This window comes from Salvia miltiorrhiza, chromosome 6, assembly GCF_028751815.1.
Source record: "Salvia miltiorrhiza cultivar Shanhuang (shh) chromosome 6, IMPLAD_Smil_shh, whole genome shotgun sequence".
Taxonomy (NCBI): Eukaryota; Viridiplantae; Streptophyta; class Magnoliopsida; order Lamiales; family Lamiaceae; genus Salvia; species Salvia miltiorrhiza.
This window is the reverse complement of record NC_080392.1, coordinates 22724597-22749001: the sequence shown is the minus strand read 5'-3', so window position 1 is coordinate 22749001 and position 24405 is coordinate 22724597. Positions and strand designations below refer to the sequence as shown.

At 40.4% G+C, this 24405-nt stretch overlaps 1 protein-coding gene across 1 annotated transcript; it reads right to left on the bottom strand.

The window, feature by feature from the left end:
- Positions 1 to 6754: 6754 nt before the first annotated feature.
- On the bottom strand, positions 6755 to 7570 carry LOC130990653 (uncharacterized). The gene has a single exon (XM_057914879.1). It carries the CDS (start codon positions 7568 to 7570, stop codon positions 6755 to 6757), a length of 816 nt encoding a protein of 271 aa, XP_057770862.1.
- Between the last annotated feature and the right edge of the window lie 16835 nt (positions 7571 to 24405).

Here is a 24405-nt window from a genome sequence, read left to right as displayed (position 1 = left end):
CTGTTCACAACTCCTATGGTTAGTCCAACAATTAAAGGACTATGGGATCGAAGAAAATAAAGTCCCAATCTATTGCGACAGCTCCAGTGCTATTGCAATATCCCAAATCCAGTTCATCACATCAGAGTCAAGCATATTGCTATTCGACATCACTTCATTCGTGATCACATCGAAAAGAAGGATATCTCTGTTGAATGGATTCCGACCACAATTCAGAGAGCAGAATTGTTGACCAAAGCTCTTCCAGAAGAAAGGTTCAACAATCTTTGTGGAAGGATCAGCCTCATCAACCCTGAAGAGTGATGCTGTGTTTGAAGACTTCCCTCAAATAGTCTTGATGACTGGTGGTCAACCAACTGCTGTTCTACGACTACTGATGTGGAAAGCAATGAAGAAAACTCACTCTGATGAGTCAACCAAGATCAAGTGGTATTGATGAGCCCATGTTTGTGCTCGTTTTTTTGTGTCTGTTTTAGGTCTAGATAGAGTCTTTTTCCTTTATTTTGCTAGAGTCAGTCGCCTGGGAGGGCGTAGTTCCAGGGCAGGCCCATTCTTTGGGCAGAACGTGCTTTTAAGGTATAATGCTGCTGCATTCCGCGAAAGAGGCATGAGTTTGAAGCAGAGGAGTTTGGGACACTCAAAAGCTTGTTTTGAAGACCAAAAGTCCGAGAAGCAGGATGTTAGGCAAACCGACCCTTTTGCCCATAAGTACCGCGCGGGATCCAGTTGCATCAGAAGAAGGTTCTGGGCATAATGCGACTTCGGTTCGGGGAAGAAGTGTGAGCACAGCTACAGAGCCAATTGGAGCTTGGAGCAGCAGGTTACAAAAGCTTAGATAAAGTTTGGAGTTGCTCAAGGCAAAACCGACCCTTTGCCCATAAGCACCGTGTGGGACCCAGTTGCACCAGAAGAAGATCGTGGGCAGAAGGTACAGACAGAGGCAGAGAAGAAGAGTGCAGGAGACAAATTCATGTTGAGGGCAAAGGCACAATCTGATCCGAAAATGTAGATAAGGAAAGAAATCCAAAAACCTTATCCCTTGAGGTTTGGATAAGGAAAGAATCAGCCTCCAGGTCAGGATGCAATCTCTGGCAGAAGGAGCCCTAATTCCAGCCCACTCCTTTTGGGCCCAGCCTGCGTAGCCCTAACTTATGCCTATAAATACCACATAGTTGTGAACCATTCAAAGTGAAAAGAGAGAGTAAAGAGGGAGGCACGAATTTTGAGAGACCACTGCTGTAGTTTTACTTTTCATAGTTAGGTAGGAGTAGTCGCCCCTTATGGGCATAGCAGTTTAATTTTTTGTTCATGTTTTCTGCGGCACTTTTGGCCGTAAGTACCCTTTTGCCTTAAGTAAGTTTCTATTTCAGTTTTTACTTTATGTTTTCCTTTATGTCTTTTGCCTTTGTTATTTATTTTATGTTTGGCTAAGTTTTATATTCTGATTTGGGCAAGATGATCTAAGCATGAACACTTAACTCGAGAGGTCTAATTTGGGCATAACAACTGTATGAGCATATTCCCGATACACTAGGTTTGATTCCAAAAAGGTTGTAACAACTTGGTTAATTAATTGATCACTAGTTAACTAGGGAGTTATGCCACAAGTAATACTTTGGGCATAAGGCGAAATGCCATCGACCTCCAAAATAGTACAATGAGTGTTGGAGCCGTGACTGCTGTGAAATATCGGCGTAAGAGTCAAGTGGGTCTATCTAAATCCTAAAGCATTCTGGGCAAAGCACAACTAGCGATAGGCCATCGCAGAGAGCGTGGATGTTGCCCGGGGTAGTTGATTTCCATTAGCTGACCCTTCTAAGGGATCATACAATGAAAGGATAGATTGGGCAAGGGGTTTTTGCGTGCGTGACGAGTGACAATAGGGGCGCAACAATTCTTATGCCTATAACCACTGGTATGCGAGTATAGTGATTAATCTTTGCACAAATGATCGAGTGTCAGTTCATGTTTAGTGATTTGAACCCAAGTCAGATTTATTTTGTTATTTGATTTGTTTACCTTGTTATTTCAGTTTTAGTTGGAAACCCCGTTCTGCCCATAAGCACGTTGTGGTCAGAACCCTGCAGAATACAAACCCTTTTTAGTGACACCTTTGCAAGAGAAGTTACTGCTCAGTTCCATGTGGATTCGACTCTGGACTTACCACTAGCTAGTCTAGTTGTGGGCATAGGATATTTTATTTGCACAAAGCTCAAACTACAGCTTCGTCAAATTGGCGCCGTTGCCGGGGAACTAAGAGCGCTAGTAATTTCTTTTGCCTTTTGAGTTTGTTTGGCGTTTAGTTTAATTTTGTTGCTTGGTTCAGGTAAGGGGTTTCTCTTGAGCCCTCACCCACGTTTGCCCAAAGCAAATTGTGTGGTGGGGGCTCCCAAAACTTCATCCAGGTCTGTTCAGTTTTATTTTTTTTATCTGTTTTGGTTGACCCTCTCTAAACACCCACTTTGCCCAAAGCAAAGTGTGTGTGTGGGGAAGGTCACCCTTTTTGTTTTCGTTTGTTGTTGGTATTCCTCCTTCTAACACCCTTTGCCTAAGGCAAAGTGTGTGAGTGGGGAGGAATACATGTTTTTTATGTGTTTTGTTTGTGTTTCAGCATGGTTCTCCTGAAGGACGTACGTATTAAGGGCAAGAGAGTTAGATTCACCACCCCTGAAGAGGTTACGCCCGCAGTAATATTTCAGCCATCTGCCCCAGCAAGTAAGAACAAGGAAAAGTCAGAGAGCCCTACCCCTTTGAGTGCAAGTAATGACGCCCGTATGGGCATAACAGAAGCCATGATGATGGAGACCAGAAAAGCACTCTTTGCCTACTTTGCGAGCACTGCATTCAGGTGCCCACCTAAACTCTGCTCTGGGCATAACCCTCCCTAGGTCTTAGTTTCTTTTTAGTTTTTGTTTTGAGTCTGTTTTTCGACCTCCTCTACACACCTACTTTGCCCAAGGCAAAGTGTGTGTGTGGGGTGGGCCGAGCGTTGTTTCTTTGTCCTATGGTTAGCCTTTTGATTTGCAATCAATTAAGCATGATTATATTCTGAGTTTGTTGTGCAAGTAGTCTGAGATTTGAATTTCCAAGCATGTCGTATGTAGTTGAGGACGATGGATAGGGCTGTGGGCATACCATGTGAGGTTTTGAGCTTTGATATATGCCGTCTTATGCCTATAACAGTTTTTTTTCTTTCTTTTGTGAAAATTGACATCTTGACTAGGGTAATGCTAGAACTTGCCTTGATTCTTAGTCGAACCATGTGTACATAGTCTAGGTGTGTTAAATGATTTAGGCAATTCTTTCTTTAGCCCACAAAGCCAAACTGACAAACCCTACATCTATCACTTGTGAACCCTTTTGAGCTTAATAAATCATTTGAATTCACTTATAAATTTGCCTAGATTTGAGCCGTCCCGGTCAAACTGAACTTAAGGGCAAAATAAGGGAAGATAGTGTAGTGGATCCTATGGGCAGGACTAGTGCAAAAATTGCAAAATGGGACATCTAATCCCAAAATAAAGAAAAAATCCAGAAAGAAAAATTTAAAAAAAAAGAGAGAAAAAAAGTGAAAGATAAAAAAAAAAGAGTTAATGTTTTGGTTAGTATGTGCTTAGGCCCGCAAGAATAGGCAGGGATCTTAAAAATTTGGGAAGTCTGTTGCCCAGAATGAAGTTCAGAATGACCTTAGCCTCGTACCAAAAATTCTCACCTTATGCCTTAAGCCACGTTACAACCCATAAAAGACCTAATGAGATGCACCTAGAACTTTGACTAAAGGGGGAGACAATAGAAGATAGGCAAGCCTATGGCAGAACCTAGCATGATGTCACGAGCGTAAACACTTTCCAAAAACACTTGAGAGAATGAGCGATGGGGAGGAACATCCTTACGCCCACAGACCCCTTCTTAACTCAACTGATGGCGTTGCATGATTTTTTTTGTCTCTGATTGCTTGCATGTTTTTGCTTAGATATTCTCTTGCATTTTTGTATTGCGTTTTGGTTGTGCTAACCCTTGTATCGAGTCTTGTCCGTTTTGTTTGTGTCTGTCTTTTGGGCATAATTGCATGTGCACGCTTGAGGACAATCGTGTTTAAAGTGTGTGCGTGTGATGAGCCCATGTTTGTGCTCGTTTTTTTGTGTCTGTTTTAGGTCTAGATAGAGTCTTTTTCCTTTGTTTTGCTAGAGTCAGTCGCCTGGGAGGGCGTAGTTCCAGGGCAGGCCCATTCTTTGGGCAGAACGTGCTTTTAAGGCATAATGTTGCTGCATTCCGCGAAAGAGGCATGAGTTTGAAGCAGAGGAGTTTGGGACACTCAAAAGCTTGTTTTGAAGACCAAAAGTTCAAGAAGCAGAATGTTGGGCAAACCGACCCTTTTGCCCATAAGTACCGCGCGTGATCCAGTTGCATCAGAAGAAGGTTCTGGGCATAATACGACTTCGGTTCAGGGAAGAAGTGTGAGCACAGCTACAGAGCCAATTGGAGCTTGGAGCAGCAGGTTACAAAATCTTAGATAAAGTTTGGAGTTGCTCAAGGCAAAACCGACCCTTTGCCCATAAGCACCGTGTGGGACCCAGTTGCACCAGAAGAAGATCGTGGGCAGAAGGTACAGACGGAGGCAGAGAAGAAGAGTGCAGGAGACAAATTCATGTTGAGGGCAAAGGCACAATCTGATCCGAAAATGTAGATAAGGAACGAAATCCAAAAACCTTATCCCTTGAGGTTTGGATAAGAAAAGAATCAGCCTCCAGGTCAGGATGCAATCTCTGGCAGAAGGAGCCCTAATTCCAGCCCACTCCTTTTGGGCCCAGCCTGCGTAGCCCTAACTTATGCCTATAAATACCACATAGTTGTGAACCATTCAAAGTGAAAAGAGAGAGTAGAGAGGGAGGCACGAATTTTGAGAGAGCACTGCTGTAGTTTTACTTTCCATAGTTAGGTAGGAGTAGTCGCCCCTTATGGGCATAGAAGTTTAATTTTTTGTTCATGTTTTCTGCGGCACTTTTGGCCGTAAGTACCCTTTTGCCTTAAGTAAGTTTCTATTTCAGTTTTTACTTTATGTTTTCCTTTATGTCTTTTGCCTTTGTTATTTATTTTATGTTTGGCTAAGTTTTATATTCTGATTTGGGCAAGATGATCTAAGCATGAACACTTAACTCGAGAGGTCTAATTTGGGCATAACAACTGTATGAGCATATTCCCGATACACTAGGTTTGATTCCAAAAAGGTTGTAACAACTTGGTTAATTAATTGATCACTGGTTAACTAGGGAGTTCTGGCCACAAGTAATACTTTGGGCATAAGGTGAAACATCATCGACCTCCAAAATAGTACAACGAGTGTTGGAGCCGTGACTGCTGTGAAATATCGGCGTAAGAGTCAAGTGGGTGTATCTAAATCCTAAAGCATTCTGGGCAAAGCACAACTAGCGATAGGCCATCGCAGAGAGCGTGGATGTTGCCCGGGGTAGTTGATTTCCATTAGCTGACCCTTTTAAGGGATCATACAATGAAATGATAGATTGGGCAAGGAGTTTTTGCGTGCGTGACGAGTGACAATAGGGGCGCAACAATTCTTATGCCTATAACCACTGGTATGCGAGTATAGTGATTAATCTTTGCACCAATGATCGAGTGTCAGTTCATGTTTAGTGATTTGAACCCAAGTCAGAATTATTTTGTTATTTGATTTGTTTACCTTGTTATTTCAGTTTTAGTTGGAAACCCCGTTCTGCCCATAAGCACGTTGTGGTCAGAACCCTGCAGAATACAAACCCTTTTTAGTGACACCTTTGTAGGAAAAGTTACTGCTAAGTTCCCTGTGGATTCGACTCTGGACTTACCACTACCTAGTCTAGTTGTGGGCACAGGATATTTTATTTGCACAAAGCTCAAACGACAGCTTCGTCAGGTATCGACTGACTACAATGATCAGTCGATCAGTTGGATAACCATACCGGGTACTGTACTTCCACTATATGGCCTACATCTTACTCCCACCCTGCCATTTTTCAACGAGAATTTCATCTTCAAGTGGTACATAGAGATCACAGTCTGGAAGGCATTCAATGTTGGCCATTCGATGATGAATTGATGATATTGTAACTCAGTTTTGGGAAGTCCACCACCAAGAACTTAAGGATGCGAGTCCGCGAGGCCTCTTCTTTTTCCCACGTCATGGGTAGCTCTAAAGAGTCTAATGGCAAAATAGATTCCCTAGTAAATCCAAACAGTGGATTACACGACGGTTTCAAGGTAGCGCCTAAAGCCATCGCTGTCAAACAGTCTTTATAAATTATATTTACAGCGCTGCCCGAATCAATGAATATACGGTGCACTATGCAGTTTGCTATGTCTGTAGAGAAAACTAGGGCATCGTCGTGTGGATAGACCAGCCCTGCATGGTCCTCGGGCCCAAAAGAAATACTTGGCTCTCTTGTCGTAGCACTGCGGACACTCATGACCTGACCCGATAGAATCCCAACTCTGCATGAGTGGATGTGCTGCTTCCATGCTCTATTGGACATGGGCCCATTCTCATCGCCAATAATCATATATACTTGTCTTTTTCCTCGAGGGGTGGAACAGCCCCACGATTATTCCCTTGATTTCCCTGTTCCTTTTCAGCCCTAGGATTATAAGTGTTGTCTTGTAGATGCGGGGGTGGTGTTCGTTTCACAAATCGATCAAGCTTTCCCTATCTCGCCAATATCTCCAATTGATTGCGCAGATGTCCACAGTATTCTGTAGGGTGTCAATAATGATTGTGGTATTGATATAACAACCCATTCAGTCCAGGCTTGGGAGCTCCAGCCGCAAAGTCCGATGGAGCTCTGAACCATGGTTCATTTTTAATTAGGTGAAAAATCTCCTCTTGGGGTTTATTTAGCGGAGTTTGATCAATGAGTCGGTTAATGTTATTCACGCCTATGTATGTTTGTTCATTACGAGGGGGCTGATACGCGAGCTGCACTTTCCCTGGAAGCACTCGAGGTGGCATTCCCCGATATGGTGCTCTCCCTTGAGGGCGAGTCTCCGATGCTTCAATTTTATTTTCCACTTCCTTAGGTTTACCTCCGCCGTACTCTGTCTTTTGGGCATCCCTGGCTTCCTCGAGTTGTATGTATCCCGGGAGCCGGGCTAAGATATCATCAAAGTCTCTTGGTTGTTTTACTTGCAGATTGTCAAAGAAAGCTCCAAGTCTTAGCCCCCGTACAAAAGCATAACCCTTAATCTGGGATTCAGCCTTGGGCACCTCTAAGGATGCTTTGGTAAACCGGGCGGCAAACTCCTTCAAAGTCCCAGTGGGTTCCTGTTTTAAATCCATTAATGACATAACGGTCTTCTCAGCTCGTTTGGAACTGGCGAATTGACACATGAAGGTATCATGTAACTGTTCAAAGGAATGGATAGAATCAGGCCCCAGAGCTCTGAACCACTGCTTGGCCATCCCTGTTAGCGTGGTAGAGAAGATTCTACACTTGATCCCTTCCGTGTACTGATGCAATGTGATCATAGTTTCAAACTGGGCCACGTGTACCTCCGGGTCATCAGATCCATCATACTCCATATTGATAGGTTTATAATAGCGAGGCAATAGGTCTGCCAAGATATAATCCGAAAACGGACTCGACCCTGTCCGAGCAATAGTTTCAGGATAGTATTGTTTGCAGCGACTTTCTCCCTTGTCTTCCCTGGTACTGCACTGACTAACGCATTTATGCTTACTTTCGCCAGCTCTGCTGGCGTGCTTGCTTTTCTCCCGAAGATGGTCACGTTGATCCTAGTGATCTCCAGCCCTGGAGCGAGTAGAACCCTCATATCGCCCCATTTTTCGTGGAATAGCCTTGCTTTTCTCTTTTTCTTTTTCCTCCAACACTTCCTCCAATTCTTGAAGGTGTCGTTGCCTAGCTGAGACCCTCTCTTGTAGCTGAGCTGGGTCCTCCAGCGCTGGCCATCTCTCCCATCTTTCAGTGACAGGTCTAGTTTGACTAGAAGTATCCCCAACATCTTCGATACCCTCCATATCCCTCGGGAACACAGGTCCTGAAAGACGCATGTTCCCGACTTTGTCAGTCCTGACATCCCCTGCCCCTTTCGGAGGGATAACAACAGCGTTCTTCACCAAGGGTGGTGAGTTCCCAATCGGTAAAGCCCCAGGAATTACTTGAGCCAGCCCTCCAGCAGTCTCCTGCCCTGGCACTGCTGATAATCCCAAATTCAGCGGTGGTGTAGAAGTGCCCAACACTTGTCTCATGCAGGCATAGCTCAGGAAAGATAGCCAATGTTCACTCATAGTAACGTTAACCAGCCCATGTCCCTATGCAGATGACCCTTGTTCAGCCGGAGTAGCTTGCAGCCCTGACAGTATGGGCCTGAGCGGACCAGTAGGCGTGAAATCCTCAACCCTACTTCCCTCATTTGTGACAATGGCGATTGTGTCAGGAGCAGGAGCTCTGCCTTCTCCTGCGAAATCTCCCATCAGATCCTTGATGATATTTGTGTCCTCCATGACCTGCAGTGTCAAAGTTAGCGATCTCAAAGAAAAAATATCAAGTTAATTTCCCGAATAGCAAATGTTTCCATCTGCAAAGAAGGTAGCCCATAAATATCATGAAGAATCCCCAGAGGAAGGCCCATTTTCGTCCTTTATAGAGATCATGCGAGAAAAATTCCCCAAAATCCCACGGATCCAATGGATCTCTACCACAAATAAAGTAGCAAAAAACCGTATCCCCGAAATTTCATAGATCTGCCATCAAGAGATTCCCAATACCCCGTGAAACACAAAATCAAATAGAGATTAGCACAACAACCCACATAATAACGCAAAAGATACACTAGTCACAAAAATCACGTAGAAAACATGCGCAACAACAAAGATCCCAGCGAACACCCCACCATAGGATCAATTAAAACTACAGAGAACACATGCAAACGAGTGTTTGTGCCTACCAGATCCAAATCCTCGGCAAAGATATGTAACTTGTGCCAAGAAATTCAGTTGAGCAGATTCCATGCACAACTATCTTCACGTCTTAAGCTCGATCCGCCTTTCCCACAGACGGCGCCAGTTGGTGAGTTCGATAATTTCACCTTAAGATTATGAGTAAAGGGGTTCACCTGCAGTGTGTTGGTAAATCGGTAGAGATAGAACGAGAACAATCAAAGCAAGAGAAGAGAGAATTGTATTAAAGTTCGAATTACATGTGTTTACAATGACCGGTGTTCTTCCTATTTATAGATGCCTAATACAAGGGTAAAGTAGTAATTATACAGCTGAAAGTGACCCTGGCGGTTAAAGAGAATCTTTCCGAGGTTTTTGTCAACCGACAGGGCTGCCAGTCTTTTCCAGGGCTGCATCAATCTTTCAGCTCTGGAATCCCACTCCTGATTACACTAGCCCTGCTCAATCCCCAGCGCTGCTTATTCTTTCTTTACTTCAGCCCTGTCTCGCATGGTGTGCGAATTCTTCCGAAATGACCCTGATGCCTTTATCCTTTATACTTTCTCGGAAACGCACTGTTCGAACTCTTCGCTTCGCCCTTGTTCCCAGAGCTGATGACTCTGGTACTTTCAGACCTTCCTTATGCATATTTTACTCCTCATCTGTAAACATCCTAAGCCTAAAATTGAACACATTATCATTAGAAAATGTTATTCATTGTAACAATGTATTCACATAGTTGGAAAAATCCCCCATGTGTGACCTCTTACAAAGTTGTAAAGATGAAGTGAAGAAGTAAGAAGAAGTCGACGAGTAAACTTCGAGTGAGAAGTCTGAAAGTAAGCGAAGTAATAGGATCGCAACCGCGTAAATTGCTAATGGGATCGCAATCCAAAAATTGCCAAAAATGAGATTGCAACCGTGTAAATTGCTAAGTAATAGGTTTGCAACCGCGAAAATTGCTAAGTCAAGGTTAAGGGATTACCCTGAAGTGTCAGGGTAATGGATGTAGGAGTAGTTGCTCCGAACCACGTTAAATATTTTTTTTAGGGAAACGTTAAATATTTTTGTGTTGTAATTCATGTTTTTTTTGTCTTGTTTCCTATGAACTTACCTTTCTATACATACTGTGCTCTAACCAACAAGACTTAAGTAAAAAAAAAAATTATTGTATTTTTAGAATTTGTACATAGGATCAGTCTTTCTTTATCTGCAAAACCTTTCAGCAAGATGACCTTGCGCATCACAAACTGCACTAGCGCACATTGTCTTCCAATCTATATCTGTTTGACACAAGTCAATGATATGAGGAAAGCACATAAGATTTTCATTAAAGCGAGTTTCTTAGTCCACCGAATTCCACATGAAAGATTGAATAGAAAACCATCATGTTTGTCTAACTGTTGATAGCCTACTTACTTGATGCATTAGTAAGGATTCTCTTAGTCAGTTGACATATCTTTCACTTGCTAACTCATTATCAGATAGCTGTTCAATACTCTGAGAAACGAGCGAACGAGCAAAAGTTGCTAACTGGTGTATTTCCCCCATACACCAATATACATACTCGCCTCGGAACCAATCTGTAACTCAGTTCAGGAAAAGTAATCTTTAAAGCTAATGTCCCTCTCCAAAGCGCTTTACGGTAGTCTTTAAAGCTAATGTCCCTCTCCGGAGTGCACAATCTGCAACTCAGTTTAGAAGGGGGTCGTCATCATGCTTCGGCCGAGAGAGATTATGAGACAATTTAAGCATGAAAGTTGTGTTTATCTAACATCCATTATCTCAGATATCTCTGTCGGGAGACTTCTTCGAAAGTCTTCCAGTAGAAAAATGACGTCGATGATTTGTATTAGCTAGCTACATGGTCATGCTTTGCATGGTCCATGTCAGCAAATAGTCATTCTCTGCCCTTGGATGGACCTCAAAAAATTCTTGAGTTATAAACTACGTCCTTCAAAACCGATACACCCGTGTTCGTTGACAATCTAGGACAGTTTACAAGTTTACAATCTGAAGATTCTGGCACTACATCCTATCATTAATTAGCTCCCTCTATTCAAGAAAGCTTAATGCTAATGAGAGAGCTAATGACCATGGTAGTCATCCATGTAATCAGTATGAAAAAGTAGCCTCGGCCTTCTCTTCTATTAACGCCTCATCGTCAAACTCTCTATTTGTTAATTGCCAAAAAAATGGAAAATAACTTAGAACAGAAACTTGTAGAGAAGATCAACAATCATAGGAGCAACTACGTAAAATTTAGACTGTAGACAAAAGCAACTAACACCTCAATGTGCAGAAGAAAATATCATGTTGTGCAAAGCTGGTCGTAAAAGGAGCCACCAACAAGGTGCTGAGCAAAGAATCAGCTTGAAGTATTGAAGAAATTGATTGGAAGATCCTAGGAAGATACTCAATGAAATAAGTATAGAATAAAATCTAGTCTACTTTTGTTTTATATCTTTCGCTCATGTACTAAAAAACTGATCAATAAACCTTTATGTTGAAACGATACTTCAAACTATATATTTTACACTCCTTGTTGAATGCTCTATTTTTTAAGCAAACTGCACCGAACCCCTTAGTTTTCAAACTACCAAACAGGTTGTTGATCTTAATTTCTCAAATTAGATTCCAACATGTAAATATTTTTGGTTCATGTTTTGGCATCATCAAAAAGTGAAAATATCTGTGTCTTGATGGAATTCCAAAACCCAGTGATGGAACTCTGTTGATGACCAAAACATAGCTTAAGAATATCACAAGTATTCTATGATATCATAGTTTACTGAGGAAGTCGAAGGCTGCTTGTCACAGCCCGCTATTTCTAAGGGTAGTTTAGCCGTAGTTATGACTTGGGATTGGGTTAAGAAGCGGTGAAAGAAAGGGCATTTACTTAACATAAAAGTATTTTGAGAAAATATGACATTAAAAAAAAGTACTAGGATAAGGTTGTTGGATTTGTATACTGAAAGCAAGAACGTTTTATGCTTGTATACAATGTTTCCTAAGTTCACTATCTAATCTCCTATCTGATTGTGTTCATGATTGCATATGTATGTTCTTTATCTCTATATAAGTAGATTATATGGTGTGTTGTAGATCACAGAAGACCATATAATTGGAATAACCTTAAGAGATATAATATGATCACAGCCGAAATAACTCTAGGACAAGTTATTGGTTTAGGCTGCAGTATAGATGGAAGTAGTTTGTCTTGGCTACTTGTCTATACTGGTACGTCATTACGTATTGATAGGACCAACAGTTGAGATGTATTCTTCTATCTGACTTAAGTGAAGAATCAAGATCTCGGTGACTCATAAATCTTAATACTAATAAGTATTCAGATATATATGTTAATTCGTATATCACTTTGACTTACTATGGGCGAGAGTTAAATGCTAACTCGAGTACTCTGTATCTTGGGTGATAGCGGTTAATATATGATATTTGATTATCTGTATTAGTACCCGTATCCGGTATAGGATAATGACATCCCCTTAAGGAGCTCAATAAGGTTTATTACGCTAAACCCTGCAGGTTGATTAAGTTCAGGCGTAATAATAAAGTTTGAGTGGTACTGCTTAAGGATTTATAAAGAGATTAATTAATTTAAGCTGTCAGAGCTCTAATTAATTAATGGATGTCGGATATTTTAAATACGGAGATTTAATAAGTCTAAATACAAGCCCCCGACTCATCACCGGCAATAAAGGGGTAAGTCAGTATCGGTTCTCTAGTGGAATGAACTGATATTTATAAATTAATTATGGTCTGGGCTGACCATAGATAAATTAATTTATTTGAGGCCCATCTTTATTCCTTGTATCTGGTCCCTGGACTGGCCCAAAGTCTCCTAGCCCAGGAAAGGAGAGAACACGCCTACTACACCTCTTCTGCTCCTCCTACGTATTTATTTTTATTATAAATACAGCTGTCAGCTCTCAGGAAAACATACTGATAAAATATTAGGGTTTTGAGAGCTGTGGGGCGCAGGGAAGAAAGACGTGTGGGGCTTATTTCTCTCTTGGGACTTTCATAGATCGTTGTCCATCCAACGGTGAAAGCTGAGCGGGATACAGTCGAGAAGATCAGAGCTGGAGTCAGATTTTCGCAGGAAACCAAGTTCTGGCAGTCTCCGTAAAACGGCCATAACTTCCTCCACAGAACTCCGATTCAGACGAATCAGGCGGCCACGGAAAGCTCTCTCGAAGACGAAGAAGTCGTATTTCTGGGCGAAATACGATTTGAGGACGTTTGAGGCTTCAAACGAAGGCTTGAACCTGACTGGTCTGTTCAGATGCGAATCTGCGAATTCTTCTGAATTCTTCAGGTATCTCTGAACTCCAACGTGCAGCTGTTAAATTCATAGGAGCATGTTAGGATTAATCGTTGTATGATAAATTAATAATAATCCAAGAAACGATCATCGGGCAAATGGAACGTTAATTCAATTTAATATTCCTTCAATTGGTATCAGAGCCCAGGATTAATTTCTTGGCTCTATTATTAATTTATGTACGATTAATAATGTGCGTTGTTTTTACTGCTGTGGTTCTTCGTGGTTCGTTGTTTCGTGGAATACGTCGTTTGACGTTGTAATCGTTTTTCACCACGAGAAAATCCGTGGTTAGATTAGGATTTCCATTGTATTTGTTTTTCCGTTGTAAATCTGTAAAACTGAGGAACGAAACGAGGATGACGACGAATCAACGACGAGGAAAGGTGTAAGGAGGACGTCACGGGGCGCGGTGCGGCACGGGCTGCCGGCGCCGAGGGCCGCGCGCGCACGGGTGCTTCGGCACCGTGTGCTGCGCGCGCCTGGTCAGGCCGTCTGCTGCTGCGTGCTGCTGTCACCGTTGCTGCCGGATCGTGGCGAGGCGAGGAAGACCGGGAGCGAGGGGCTGCGGGCGCCGAGGGGCAGCGCGCGCGCGGGTGCGTGCACACCGTGCGCAGCGCGCCCAGATCGGCGACCGCGCGGCCGCTGCTGTTCTCTGGTCCGTTCTGCGTGCTGAAGGCGAGGAGGGCAGGAGCTGAGCGAGGGCTGGAAGCCACCGGCGGGGGCGGTGCGCGCCCGGGGCCGCGCCTGCGCGCTCTGCGCGCTGCGCGCCCGGCGGGCGGCGCACTGCCGCTGCTGCCGTTGCTGTTGCCGTCGGGTGCTGCTGCTATCGCCGAGTTCGCCGAGGAGTTGCTGCTGCTGGGGCTGCCGGAAGGGAGCTGGTGCAGTGGTCGAAGAAGGTGGCGGCGCCGCCCTAAGCGGCGAAACCCTAAGCGGCGCCTTTTCTCGCAAACCCTAAATCCGCTGCGGGTCGAATGGCGGGTCAGACGGGCAGGGCGTGGGTCGACGGGTCCTGAGCGCGGGTCTGGGCTGCTCCTTGCGGGCCTGGGCTTCTCCTTGCGGTTCTGGGCCGCAGCTGGACGGGCCTGGGCGGCTGGGCTGCGTTTTTTAGCCCAAGCAAGGGCTGTTTTGTTTTTCAGCCTTTTTTAGGCGATTTTGGGCTGTTTTTGCCCATTTTTAATTTCTTTTCTATTGTTTTATTGTAATAGATTAGAAATGGGATTCCACGAATGGGTCACGAAGAATTTTAATTCTTTAATTATGTTCTTTGCATGTCGTGGTTGTTAATCCTTTATGCTCTTTGCATGTTGTTTTGTCTTTGCTTGTTAATATGTGTTTATTAACTGCGCTTAGACAAGCATGCTAGGTTTATCGTTTTCTTAAGCATGTTTTTGAATTCTGCGAGCATGTTTTACATGTTGCGTTCTAGATGAGCATGTTTAGGATTATGTGTTGAGCATGATCAAACCTTTTGAAAGAAAAAAGACTAAGCTGTATTAATAATTTTATAGACGATTAAAATTATTTAGATCTCCACAAACGGTCTCAAGACAAAGTGATTGAGAATATGAGTAAACGTCCACCCTTTGTGGCTTACTTCATATTTGATTTCACAAGTTTGTTAAGTTGAGACTTCTATTAAAAGTATTTAAATCCATTTAAGTAGTGGGAGTCATGCGGTAAACGTCCACCCCTCGTGGCTTACTCGTATGTTTTTCATAAGTACTTTAGAGGATGGATTTTAAATAAGATAACTAAGAAATTAAATTGAATGCGGCATGGTCCTAGTGAGTATGTCAAATTCAAGAATTTATTTTCAAAGTTAGTTTGTGGTTATTACTAAATAATTTTTATTCTTAAAATTATGTAGACCTCCACATGCGGTCTCTAGACAAAGTGATTAGCAATGTGAGTAAACGTCCACCCCTCGTGGCTTACTTCACATTTGTTTTTCATAAGTTTGTCAGAAGAGGTTTCTATAAAAAAAATTTAAACCATTAAAGTAGTGGGAGTTATGCAGTAAACGTCCACCCCTCGTGGCTTACTTGTATAGTTTTCACAAGTACTTTGGAGAATGGTATTAAATAAGATAACCAAGAAAGTTAAATTGAAAGCGACATGGTCCGCGTGAGTATGTTAATTTCAAGAATTTAATTTTCAAGGTTAAATTGTGGTCATTGCTTAGATATCATTTCAAGTACAATGTACAACTCCCCCTCGGAGTCCCTTCTTGATAATGATATGGTCTAGTTAAGGTGCCAACTATTAATTTCCTTTGTCGAAAGGTTAAGTTGACATGGATGGAAATTAAATGACTAGGTTAATAGTCTGGTTGATGAGTTTATGTGTAAACGTCCACCCCTCGTGGCTTGCACATAGAATTCTTTGAGCGGTTGGAGGTTTCACTAATATTGTTTTATCAAAAGGTTACAATATTATTGTTACGAATTATGTGCTTTATGTTCGTTACTTTCAGATATGTCTATGTCTCCTGTTTCTTTATTCTTGCACAAAGTCTTTTAACCGGTCCACCTATATAAAATGGAAACGCAGTTTTGGTTTTTCATCTTTATCACAAACTAACACAATTTTTGTGTTGCTTACTACTCGACGTTCTATTTGTTCGAACAATGAGACAACTGATGGGAAAAAGGAACTGCATAAAAGGTGGCATGTGACGAATAATGTGGCTATATGCTTTATTATGAGTATAATGTCACAAACCTTGTAGCTCCAACATCAGGGCATGGACGATGCTATTAGCATCATGCTGAATCTCAAGAAAGTGTTCGAAGAGTTGGACTGAGCTGTTCATTTAAATTTGATGAGAGTAATCTTGTTAATTTTATGAGTGAGCACAGCTCAGTGCACGTGCATGTCATGCAAATTTTGACGGACTTGACTTGCTCAGTGGGAGTATTGACGGTGAGGCAAAAGTCGATATTATCCTGAACTCTCTTCCCAAGTCTTTTAATTAAGAACTTCCGCCTCAATGCTGTTATGAGCAAGAAAGATACTTCTTTTGAGTTACTCTAGTTACGGCTAAGGAAGTTGTGGGAAAGAGATGTGCAAGCACTTGTTATTGCCAAAGGTGAGTCATCTTCTTCGTCGAATGACGGGAAGAAGAAGGGTCCAAGGGGCAAGAAAGACAAGGGAAATAGTGGGAGTAGTGGTGTGATAAGATTGAGTATTGGAGATTTCTGATTTCAATACTCAAGGCAAAGGGTTAAGGTACTTCACTTGCTATAGTAACTGAGACATATCAGCTCGTTTTCTACTCAATTGTGAGTAGTGGATAACGAGAGAAACTGATAATGATTGTTGCACCTTGCATTGCTTTTAGGCTGACAAGGAAGCTGAGAAGTGATGAGATGATTGTCTTCGTAGGCAACGTGACTAGAGTCGCAGTTGTTGCAATTGGAGACTTGTCTTTATGTTCTAAAGACATAGTTTAGTTTTAGAGAGTTCCTTATCATGTTCCAAAATTTTGAATAGATGGATCTTATGTCATTTTTGATAGTGGTGTTTCTATCATAAGAAATGACAAAGTTGTCTATTCTGGTATTTTGAACATCTCTCTTCATACTATAACTTGTCTACAAAATACTTTTATATTGCATTTACATCATCGAACAAAAGAAAGAGAAAAGTTAAGGCTAATCTCTCATGAGGATCTTACACATATATTGATACCCTGGATTAGGTCACATCTATCTTAACAGGATCCAAAGGCTCGTGTCTAAATAGTACATTGGATTCAATCCAAGTTGTACCTTTTGGAACCTGCGAATCCTGTATAGAGGAAAAGATGAAGACCGGGTCATTCATGGCAAAGGGGATAAAGGGCCAATAATGTGTTAGGAATGATCTTTTCTGATTCATTGTCAGTGTTTGGGATTCCAACCCAGTTTACTACACCGTGTAATCCCTATATAAGATGGTGTGGTGGAGAGAAGAAATAGGTCACTCTTGGAAAAATATGTTCGATGATGAGTTGTGTATCTTTGCAATTAGTCCTAAAGAATCAGAAGGTGGTTATTAGCAATGACACACGATTCTTAGAAGTGGACTATGAGAATAATCACTAATCCAAGTCAGATAGTGTGCTTCAAGAAATTGAAGACATTAGACAGGCAATTCCATCACCCAAGCCAAGTGTGCAAGAGTTTTGTACCACAAGACACTGCACGCACTGTTGACACACATGTGCCACCCCAGATCCATTGTAGTGGGAGGGTTGTGGGACAACCCGATCGATTTATGTTCTTGGGAGAATCTTTGGATTCAGTCCCTGGTAGTGAATATAAGAGAATCGACCCAGATATCTACTTGGAATTAGTGGAAGACGAGAATGTAGATTTCTGGCACGCCTCAATGGAGCAATCCATTATGAATATGGTTGTATACTAAGAAAATCTTGCTACCAGAATGCCGTAAAGCCATAGGTTGCAAGTGAGTATACAAGAGAATGATAAGTCCGAATGAGCAAGGTCGTAGCTTTTAAAACTAGACTGGTGGCGAAAGGTTATGCCCAGTGTGAAGGTATAGGTTATGATGATATTTTCGCCAGTGCCATGCTCAGAACATTCGGATCATTTTACCCATAGCAGCTCACTTAAACCATCGAGGTTACGTGAGGGAGGGAGAGAAACATCTCGTGTCAATCGCTCTCGTGTCATCGGTGATGTGGTTTATCTTGCATTTTATGTAAACAATATCCTCCTAATTGGCGACAATATGGAGCTATTGTTAAGACATAAAGTAATGGTTATCCGAACAGTCTCATATGAAAGACTAAGGAGGTACAGTATACATCTTTGTGATCAAAGTAATAAGGGATCACTAGAAAATGATGTTGGGCTTATCTCAAGTGTCTTACATTGATACTGAGAATACTCGTTGTAGTATGAATACCGCCAAGAAAGGATTGCTACCTTTTAGATATGGCGTTCCTTTATCTAAAGACTATGTCTTAAGATGCCTATTAAGGTTGAGGAAATGAAGGCAGTATTCTACGTTTCCGCAGTAGAAAGCTTCATGTATGGATTGCTATGTACGAGATCTTATATTTGCTATGCAGTTAGCATGATTGTAAGATATCTGTATAGTCCTAGTTAAGGACACTGAACTGTGGTAAATTATATTCTCAAGTCCATGACTAGAGAATAAGGATAGTTTACTAGTTAGACAGTTTAGTTCCTTTTTGGATTATATGATTTCGGATTTCCAGGCTGACCGGAACAAAGAATAATTACCTCGAGCTATGTGTTTTTTCTTGGGAGGTAAAACCTTTTGGTTTGACCACTACCTCCAGGATCTAAGGGTAATTCCTAGTTTGCGTGGGAGCATCACCTTCGTGATACCTCAAGTGCAGTTGCGAACTCTAAGGAATTCAAGAACCACAAGGGGTTAAACACATGGAGAGTAAATACCAAGTTATACGATTATTCGTAAATCGAGGTTTTTGTGCTCAAAGAATAAATTCTCACATATTGGAGAAACCTACTGATCTTTCACAAAAGGCTTATCGCAAATGGTCATTGAAAGATGGGAATGCGATTGATGCCAGATTGATGCCACCCACTTAGGAAACTTTAAGTATAAGTGGGAGAAGTGTTAGGTGATTGGTAAATAGACGCATTGTATACTAAAAGTTTGCTTTAGTATAAGTGGGAGATTGTTGGATTTGTATACTGAAAGCAAGAACGTTTTATGCTTGTATACAATGTTTCCTAAGTTCACTATCTAATCTCCTATCTGATTGTGTTCATGATTGCATATGTATGTTCTTTATCTCTATATAAGTAGATTATATGGTGTGTTGTAGATAACAGAAGACCATATAATTGGAATAACCTTAAGAGATATAATATGATCACAGCCGAAATAACTCTAGGACAAGTTATTGGTTTAGGCTGCAGTATAGATGGAAGTAGTTTGTCTTGGCTACTTGTCTATACTGGTACGTCATTACGTATTGATAGGACCAACAGTTGAGATGTATTCTTCTATCTGACTTAAGTGAAGAATCAAGATCTCGGTGACTCATAAATCTTAATACTAATAAGTATTCAGATATATATGTTAATTCGTATATCACTTTGACTTACTATGGGCGAGAGTTAAATGCTAACTCGAGTACTCTGTATCTTGGGTGATAGCGGTTAATATATGATATTTGATTATCTGTATTAGTACCCGTATCCGGTATAGGATAATGACATCCCCTTAAGGAGCTCAATAAGGTTTATTACGCTAAACCCTGCAGGTTGATTAAGTTCAGGCGTAATAATAAAGTTTGAGTGGTACTGCTTAAGGATTTATAAAGAGATTAATTAATTTAAGCTGTCAGAGCTCTAATTAATTAATGGATGTCGGATATTTTAAATACGGAGATTTAATAAGTCTAAATACAAGCCCCCGACTCATCACCGGCAATAAAGGGGTAAGTCAGTATCGGTTCTCTAGTGGAATGAACTGATATTTATAAATTAATTATGGTCTGGGCTGACCATAGATAAATTAATTTATTTGAGACCCATCTTTATTCCTTGTATCTGGTCCCTGGACTGGCCCAAAGTCTCCTAGCCCAGGAAAGGAGAGAACACGCCTACTACACCTCTTCTGCTCCTCCTACGTATTTATTTTTTATTATAAATACAGCTGTCAGCTCTCAGGAAAACATACTGATAAAATATTAGGGTTTTGAGAGCTGTGGGGCGCAGGGAAGAAAGGCGTGTGGGGCTTATTTCTCTCTTGGGACTTTCATAGATCGTTGTCCATCCAACGGTGAAAGCTGAGCGGGATACAGTCGAGAAGATCAGAGCTGGAGTCAGATTTTCGCAGGAAACCAAGTTCTGGCAGTCTCCGTAAAACGGCCATAACTTCCTCCACAGAACTCCGATTCAGACGAATCAGGCGACCACGAAAAGCTCTCTCGAAGACGAAGAAGTCGTATTTCTGGGCGAAATACGATTTGAGGACGTTTGAGGCTTCAAACGAAGGCTTGAACCTGACTGGTCTGTTCAGATGCGAATCTGCGAATTCTTCTGAATTCTTCAGGTATCTCTGAACTCCAACGTGCAGCTGTTAAATTCATAGGAGCATGTTAGGATTAATCGTTGTATGATAAATTAATAATAATCCAAGAAACGATCATCGAGCAAATGGAACGTTAATTCAATTTAATATTCCTTCAAAGGTGTCATACCTCGACTTTTAATCCCTGATTAAAGGCTTAATTATTAATAATTAGGGTTCGGCATCCATTAATAATAAAACTGGTTTGATTTATCTGATGTGATTTAATCGTTATATATGTGTTTTAATGTGCTTAGTTAAAGAAAATTTTTATAAATGCGGTGCATAAGTTTTAATTGGTGAGTTAAGTGTATTTATATGAGCCACATGAATTTTAAATTATGCATGAAGTCATGAATTTTATATAAATTTGTAGTACATGTAACACCTCGTACTTTTCCCTATGTTGTGAGATAGTGTCTTAACACTATTGAGAGTACTAAGATGTCAGAGAGATTGACTGTCCTATTAAGAAAATAGGAATAATGAGTTGGAAATAGAGTCGAGAAAGAAAGAGTGAAAAACCTTGATAAAAAAAAGTCGGTCGGAGAGACGTCTAGTTTGTCTGTGTTTGCCGACTGCTTTGACGTGATATTATGTGAAATTACGTGACTGATTGATTATGTGATTTTCGTTACTTGTGTCTTTATGAGCAAGTTATTATGATTTTTATTCGAGGATTATAGCACTTGGAATTTTAATTAAGTTTCTAAAGCAAGTGCAGTTTATTTTTACCGAGAAATCAAAGAATGTCGGTTTATGGAAATTTTTCCAAACAAAATATTTTCAAATTATTTTTCCTATGATGAGGAATATTATAATTGAGTGAGTGCACTAATATTAGTGCTATAATTATTTTAATTTGGGTCACATGAATAATTATGCTATAGCATTATATTAATTAGTAACATTTCCATGATGATTATTGTTATTATTTATTTACTACTCTCTCTCACATGATTATTTTATTTCCTTAACCATGTGCTTAAATACAAATTGCCAACTGGATTAGAGTATTATTTTAATTAAGGGTGTAGAGATTGGGAGATCAATGCATTTAATGCCTAATATTTGCTAAGATTTGCAAATATTCTCCAAGATCTTCAAATCCATATCATATCTTGCAAAAATCCTCTCTCTCTCCTTCACCCCATTTTCGACCACCTCCCCTCTCTCCCTCATCTCTCTCTTTCCTCCATTAACACCATTGTTGAGAACCTTGAAAGCTTCATAGAATCATACCAACAACTCAAATTCACCTCAAGATCTATCCAAAACACCCTCTATCTCCTAGAACTCAAGAAATCCATGGAAGTTTGGTTTCAAAGTTAGAAAGAGAAAGTTTGATTTTTTGGTGTAAGCTTGGGTAAGTGATCTTTAAATTCATAGATCTAGCTTGTATGATGTTATATGTGAGTTTATTTGAAAGATTGAGGCAAGAATTCACACCCTTCCTTTGTTCTTCAAATTTTCGAAAATATGGGTTTTTACCCTTCAAAAAAAATTTCTTTTTCTTTCCTTGAATTGGGGTGAGAAAAGTGATCTATGATATGTTTGGTGATGATTGATGTGTGTTTTGAGAAGCTATGCTTTGTGATGCAAAAAGTGAAAGAGTTTAGTTTACCCCAAATTTGGGAATTTTTGAGTTGATGCTTTAGATGATGAATTGATGATGAGAATGAGTATATGAGATGTCTATGATGATGATTGATGGAGTAGATTGAAGATATGATGTCAATTGATGAATTTGATGTGAGTTAGTTTGATAAAAATTAGGGATATGTGTATCTATGCCCTAAATTGCCAATTGATGGTTTATATGTGAGATTAAATGGTTAAAATTGATGGATCTATGATTGGATTGAAGTGTCATGTGTGTTTGTGGAATTTCAAAGAGTTTAGTTTAATAAAAATTAGGACTTTCATGCCTATGTGTTAATTAAGTGAATTGGCTTAGGATAATTGAAATTGAGCATGATATTAGTGTATATTTATGTTTGATTAAGTCTTTTGTTGGCTAAGAAAATTTTTGACTTAGTTTAGTTTGTATGAGTTTTTTAGTTTTCATATTTTGAGAAGTCGATGATTGATAAAATGAGGTCTAATTGTTTTATGACCATTATGTGAACGTTTGTCATGCTTTTATTAAGAGTCTACGTTGATACGTAAGTTTTTGTTAGAGTTTAGTTTGCATGATATAAGAGAATCTATGTGTGTATAATGGGTTATATGATGTATGAGGTCATTTATGAATGATTGAGTAATCTTGAGCATGAAGATGAGAAGAGAATTGAAACGATGCGTTCGTTGAAACGTTTTCTTTGAGATTTGAGTTTAAGATGTAAAAGAGGAGAGTTATTTTGAGTATGATGAGTATTATAATGTGCTTGAATGTTTTTGAGTGTTATATGTGTTTAAAATGAGCTTTGATGAGCTTTCTTTGAAGGAATGCTGAGTTGAGCATTTAAAGAGTTTGAGATGAGATTTTGGTGAATTTCGTAGGCCTACTGACCTACTTTGAAATTTTATAGCAATTCCCTACACGAGTCTTGAGCACACCGGTAAAATTTCAAGTCATTTCGACTTCGTTTACTATTTTTATAAAATGTAAAACCAAAACTGCTACGTTCTGCCGAAATGTTCGGTGAGTAGCCCATAGAATCACCTTATTCAGTATCTTTCCTTAACATTTTGGAGCCCAAATTTTTATTGTTGAGACATGCGTGTCTTAGCTAAGTTTTCACCAAAGTTGAGTCCAGTTTGACAACTTTTACTATTTTTCAAAAATCAAAGTTTTCGATTGCTCAAACCTGCCGAATATGGTAGATCGTCGTAAAAATGTCATATCTCCTAAACCACTTGGAATTTTCGACTCTACATTTTTTTATATGAAACTAGACTCAAAGATCTTTCTTTCGGTATGAGTCTCGAGTCCAGGAGATATCGGAGTCAAAACAGATTCAATTTTGAAGTTGAGTCAGTGTAAAAATAGAGCATGTTTTGATGATGTCTGATTGTGATTCTTGTGTGCCTTATGTGTTTGTGTTGCCTATGTGTTTGAATGAGATTAGACGAGGTATGTTGGTTTTTGACTGTCTTTAATGGAACGAATTATGGATGCTAGAACCCTAAAACACTAAAATATACCCTAGGCACGTAGAATTAGACTTTGTCATGTGACAATTTTCTTCACGAACTTACCGACTCTTCTTCAATAAAGGTCCGGGCGATAGGAAGTGAAGCCGAAGAAGAAGCGACTCCACACTAGCTTAAGAACATTTGAGGTGGGCATTACTTTTACTATACGTATATAGAGATCCCCTGCGTGTCGTAGGCCTCTTATACGAATATATGCATGAGATGATTTTAACTGTTAATTTCAGTTTATTATTATGCCCAAAATGATAAATGAAATGTTTATGAAAATGAAAATGTTTATGAAATGGAATGAAATGTTTATGAAATGATTGACTGCCAAAAATGTTTATGTTTTACGTATATATCCTATCTGTGTTGGTTCGCCAACTTTAAAGGAAATCCAATTGGGATCCTATGCTAGACAAAGGTCGCTAGCTAGGGTTAACGTGTACACTCATGGAGACCGCGAGTCGCTTGCGACCGGTCTTGGCGTCCGTGGTAAGGAGGCCTCCTTCCCGGCGCGTGACAGAAAGGAACAGATATGGATCATATGAAGGAAAATGATCAGCCGATCGACTTTATGAAAACGAAAGAAATATTTTAGTAAGCTTAGGACTTTCAAGAAAACCCCTGTGTGTTACTGTTGGCAGTTCAATTTATATATGTATGCATGTTTGTTTTTCGGCTTATGCCCACTGAGTATTTTTATACTCAGCCCTGCATATATTTCTAAATGTGCAGGTTGAGCAGCTGATGGAATGGAATGGTGTTGAGCGGGTGTTCCTTTGTCATTTCAAGAAATGTAACCTTGAGTATACATCTTGATATGTATATCTCACACGTTTTCCGCTGCAAACACTTTGATTAGGATAGCTCTATGTTATGAAGTTGTGAC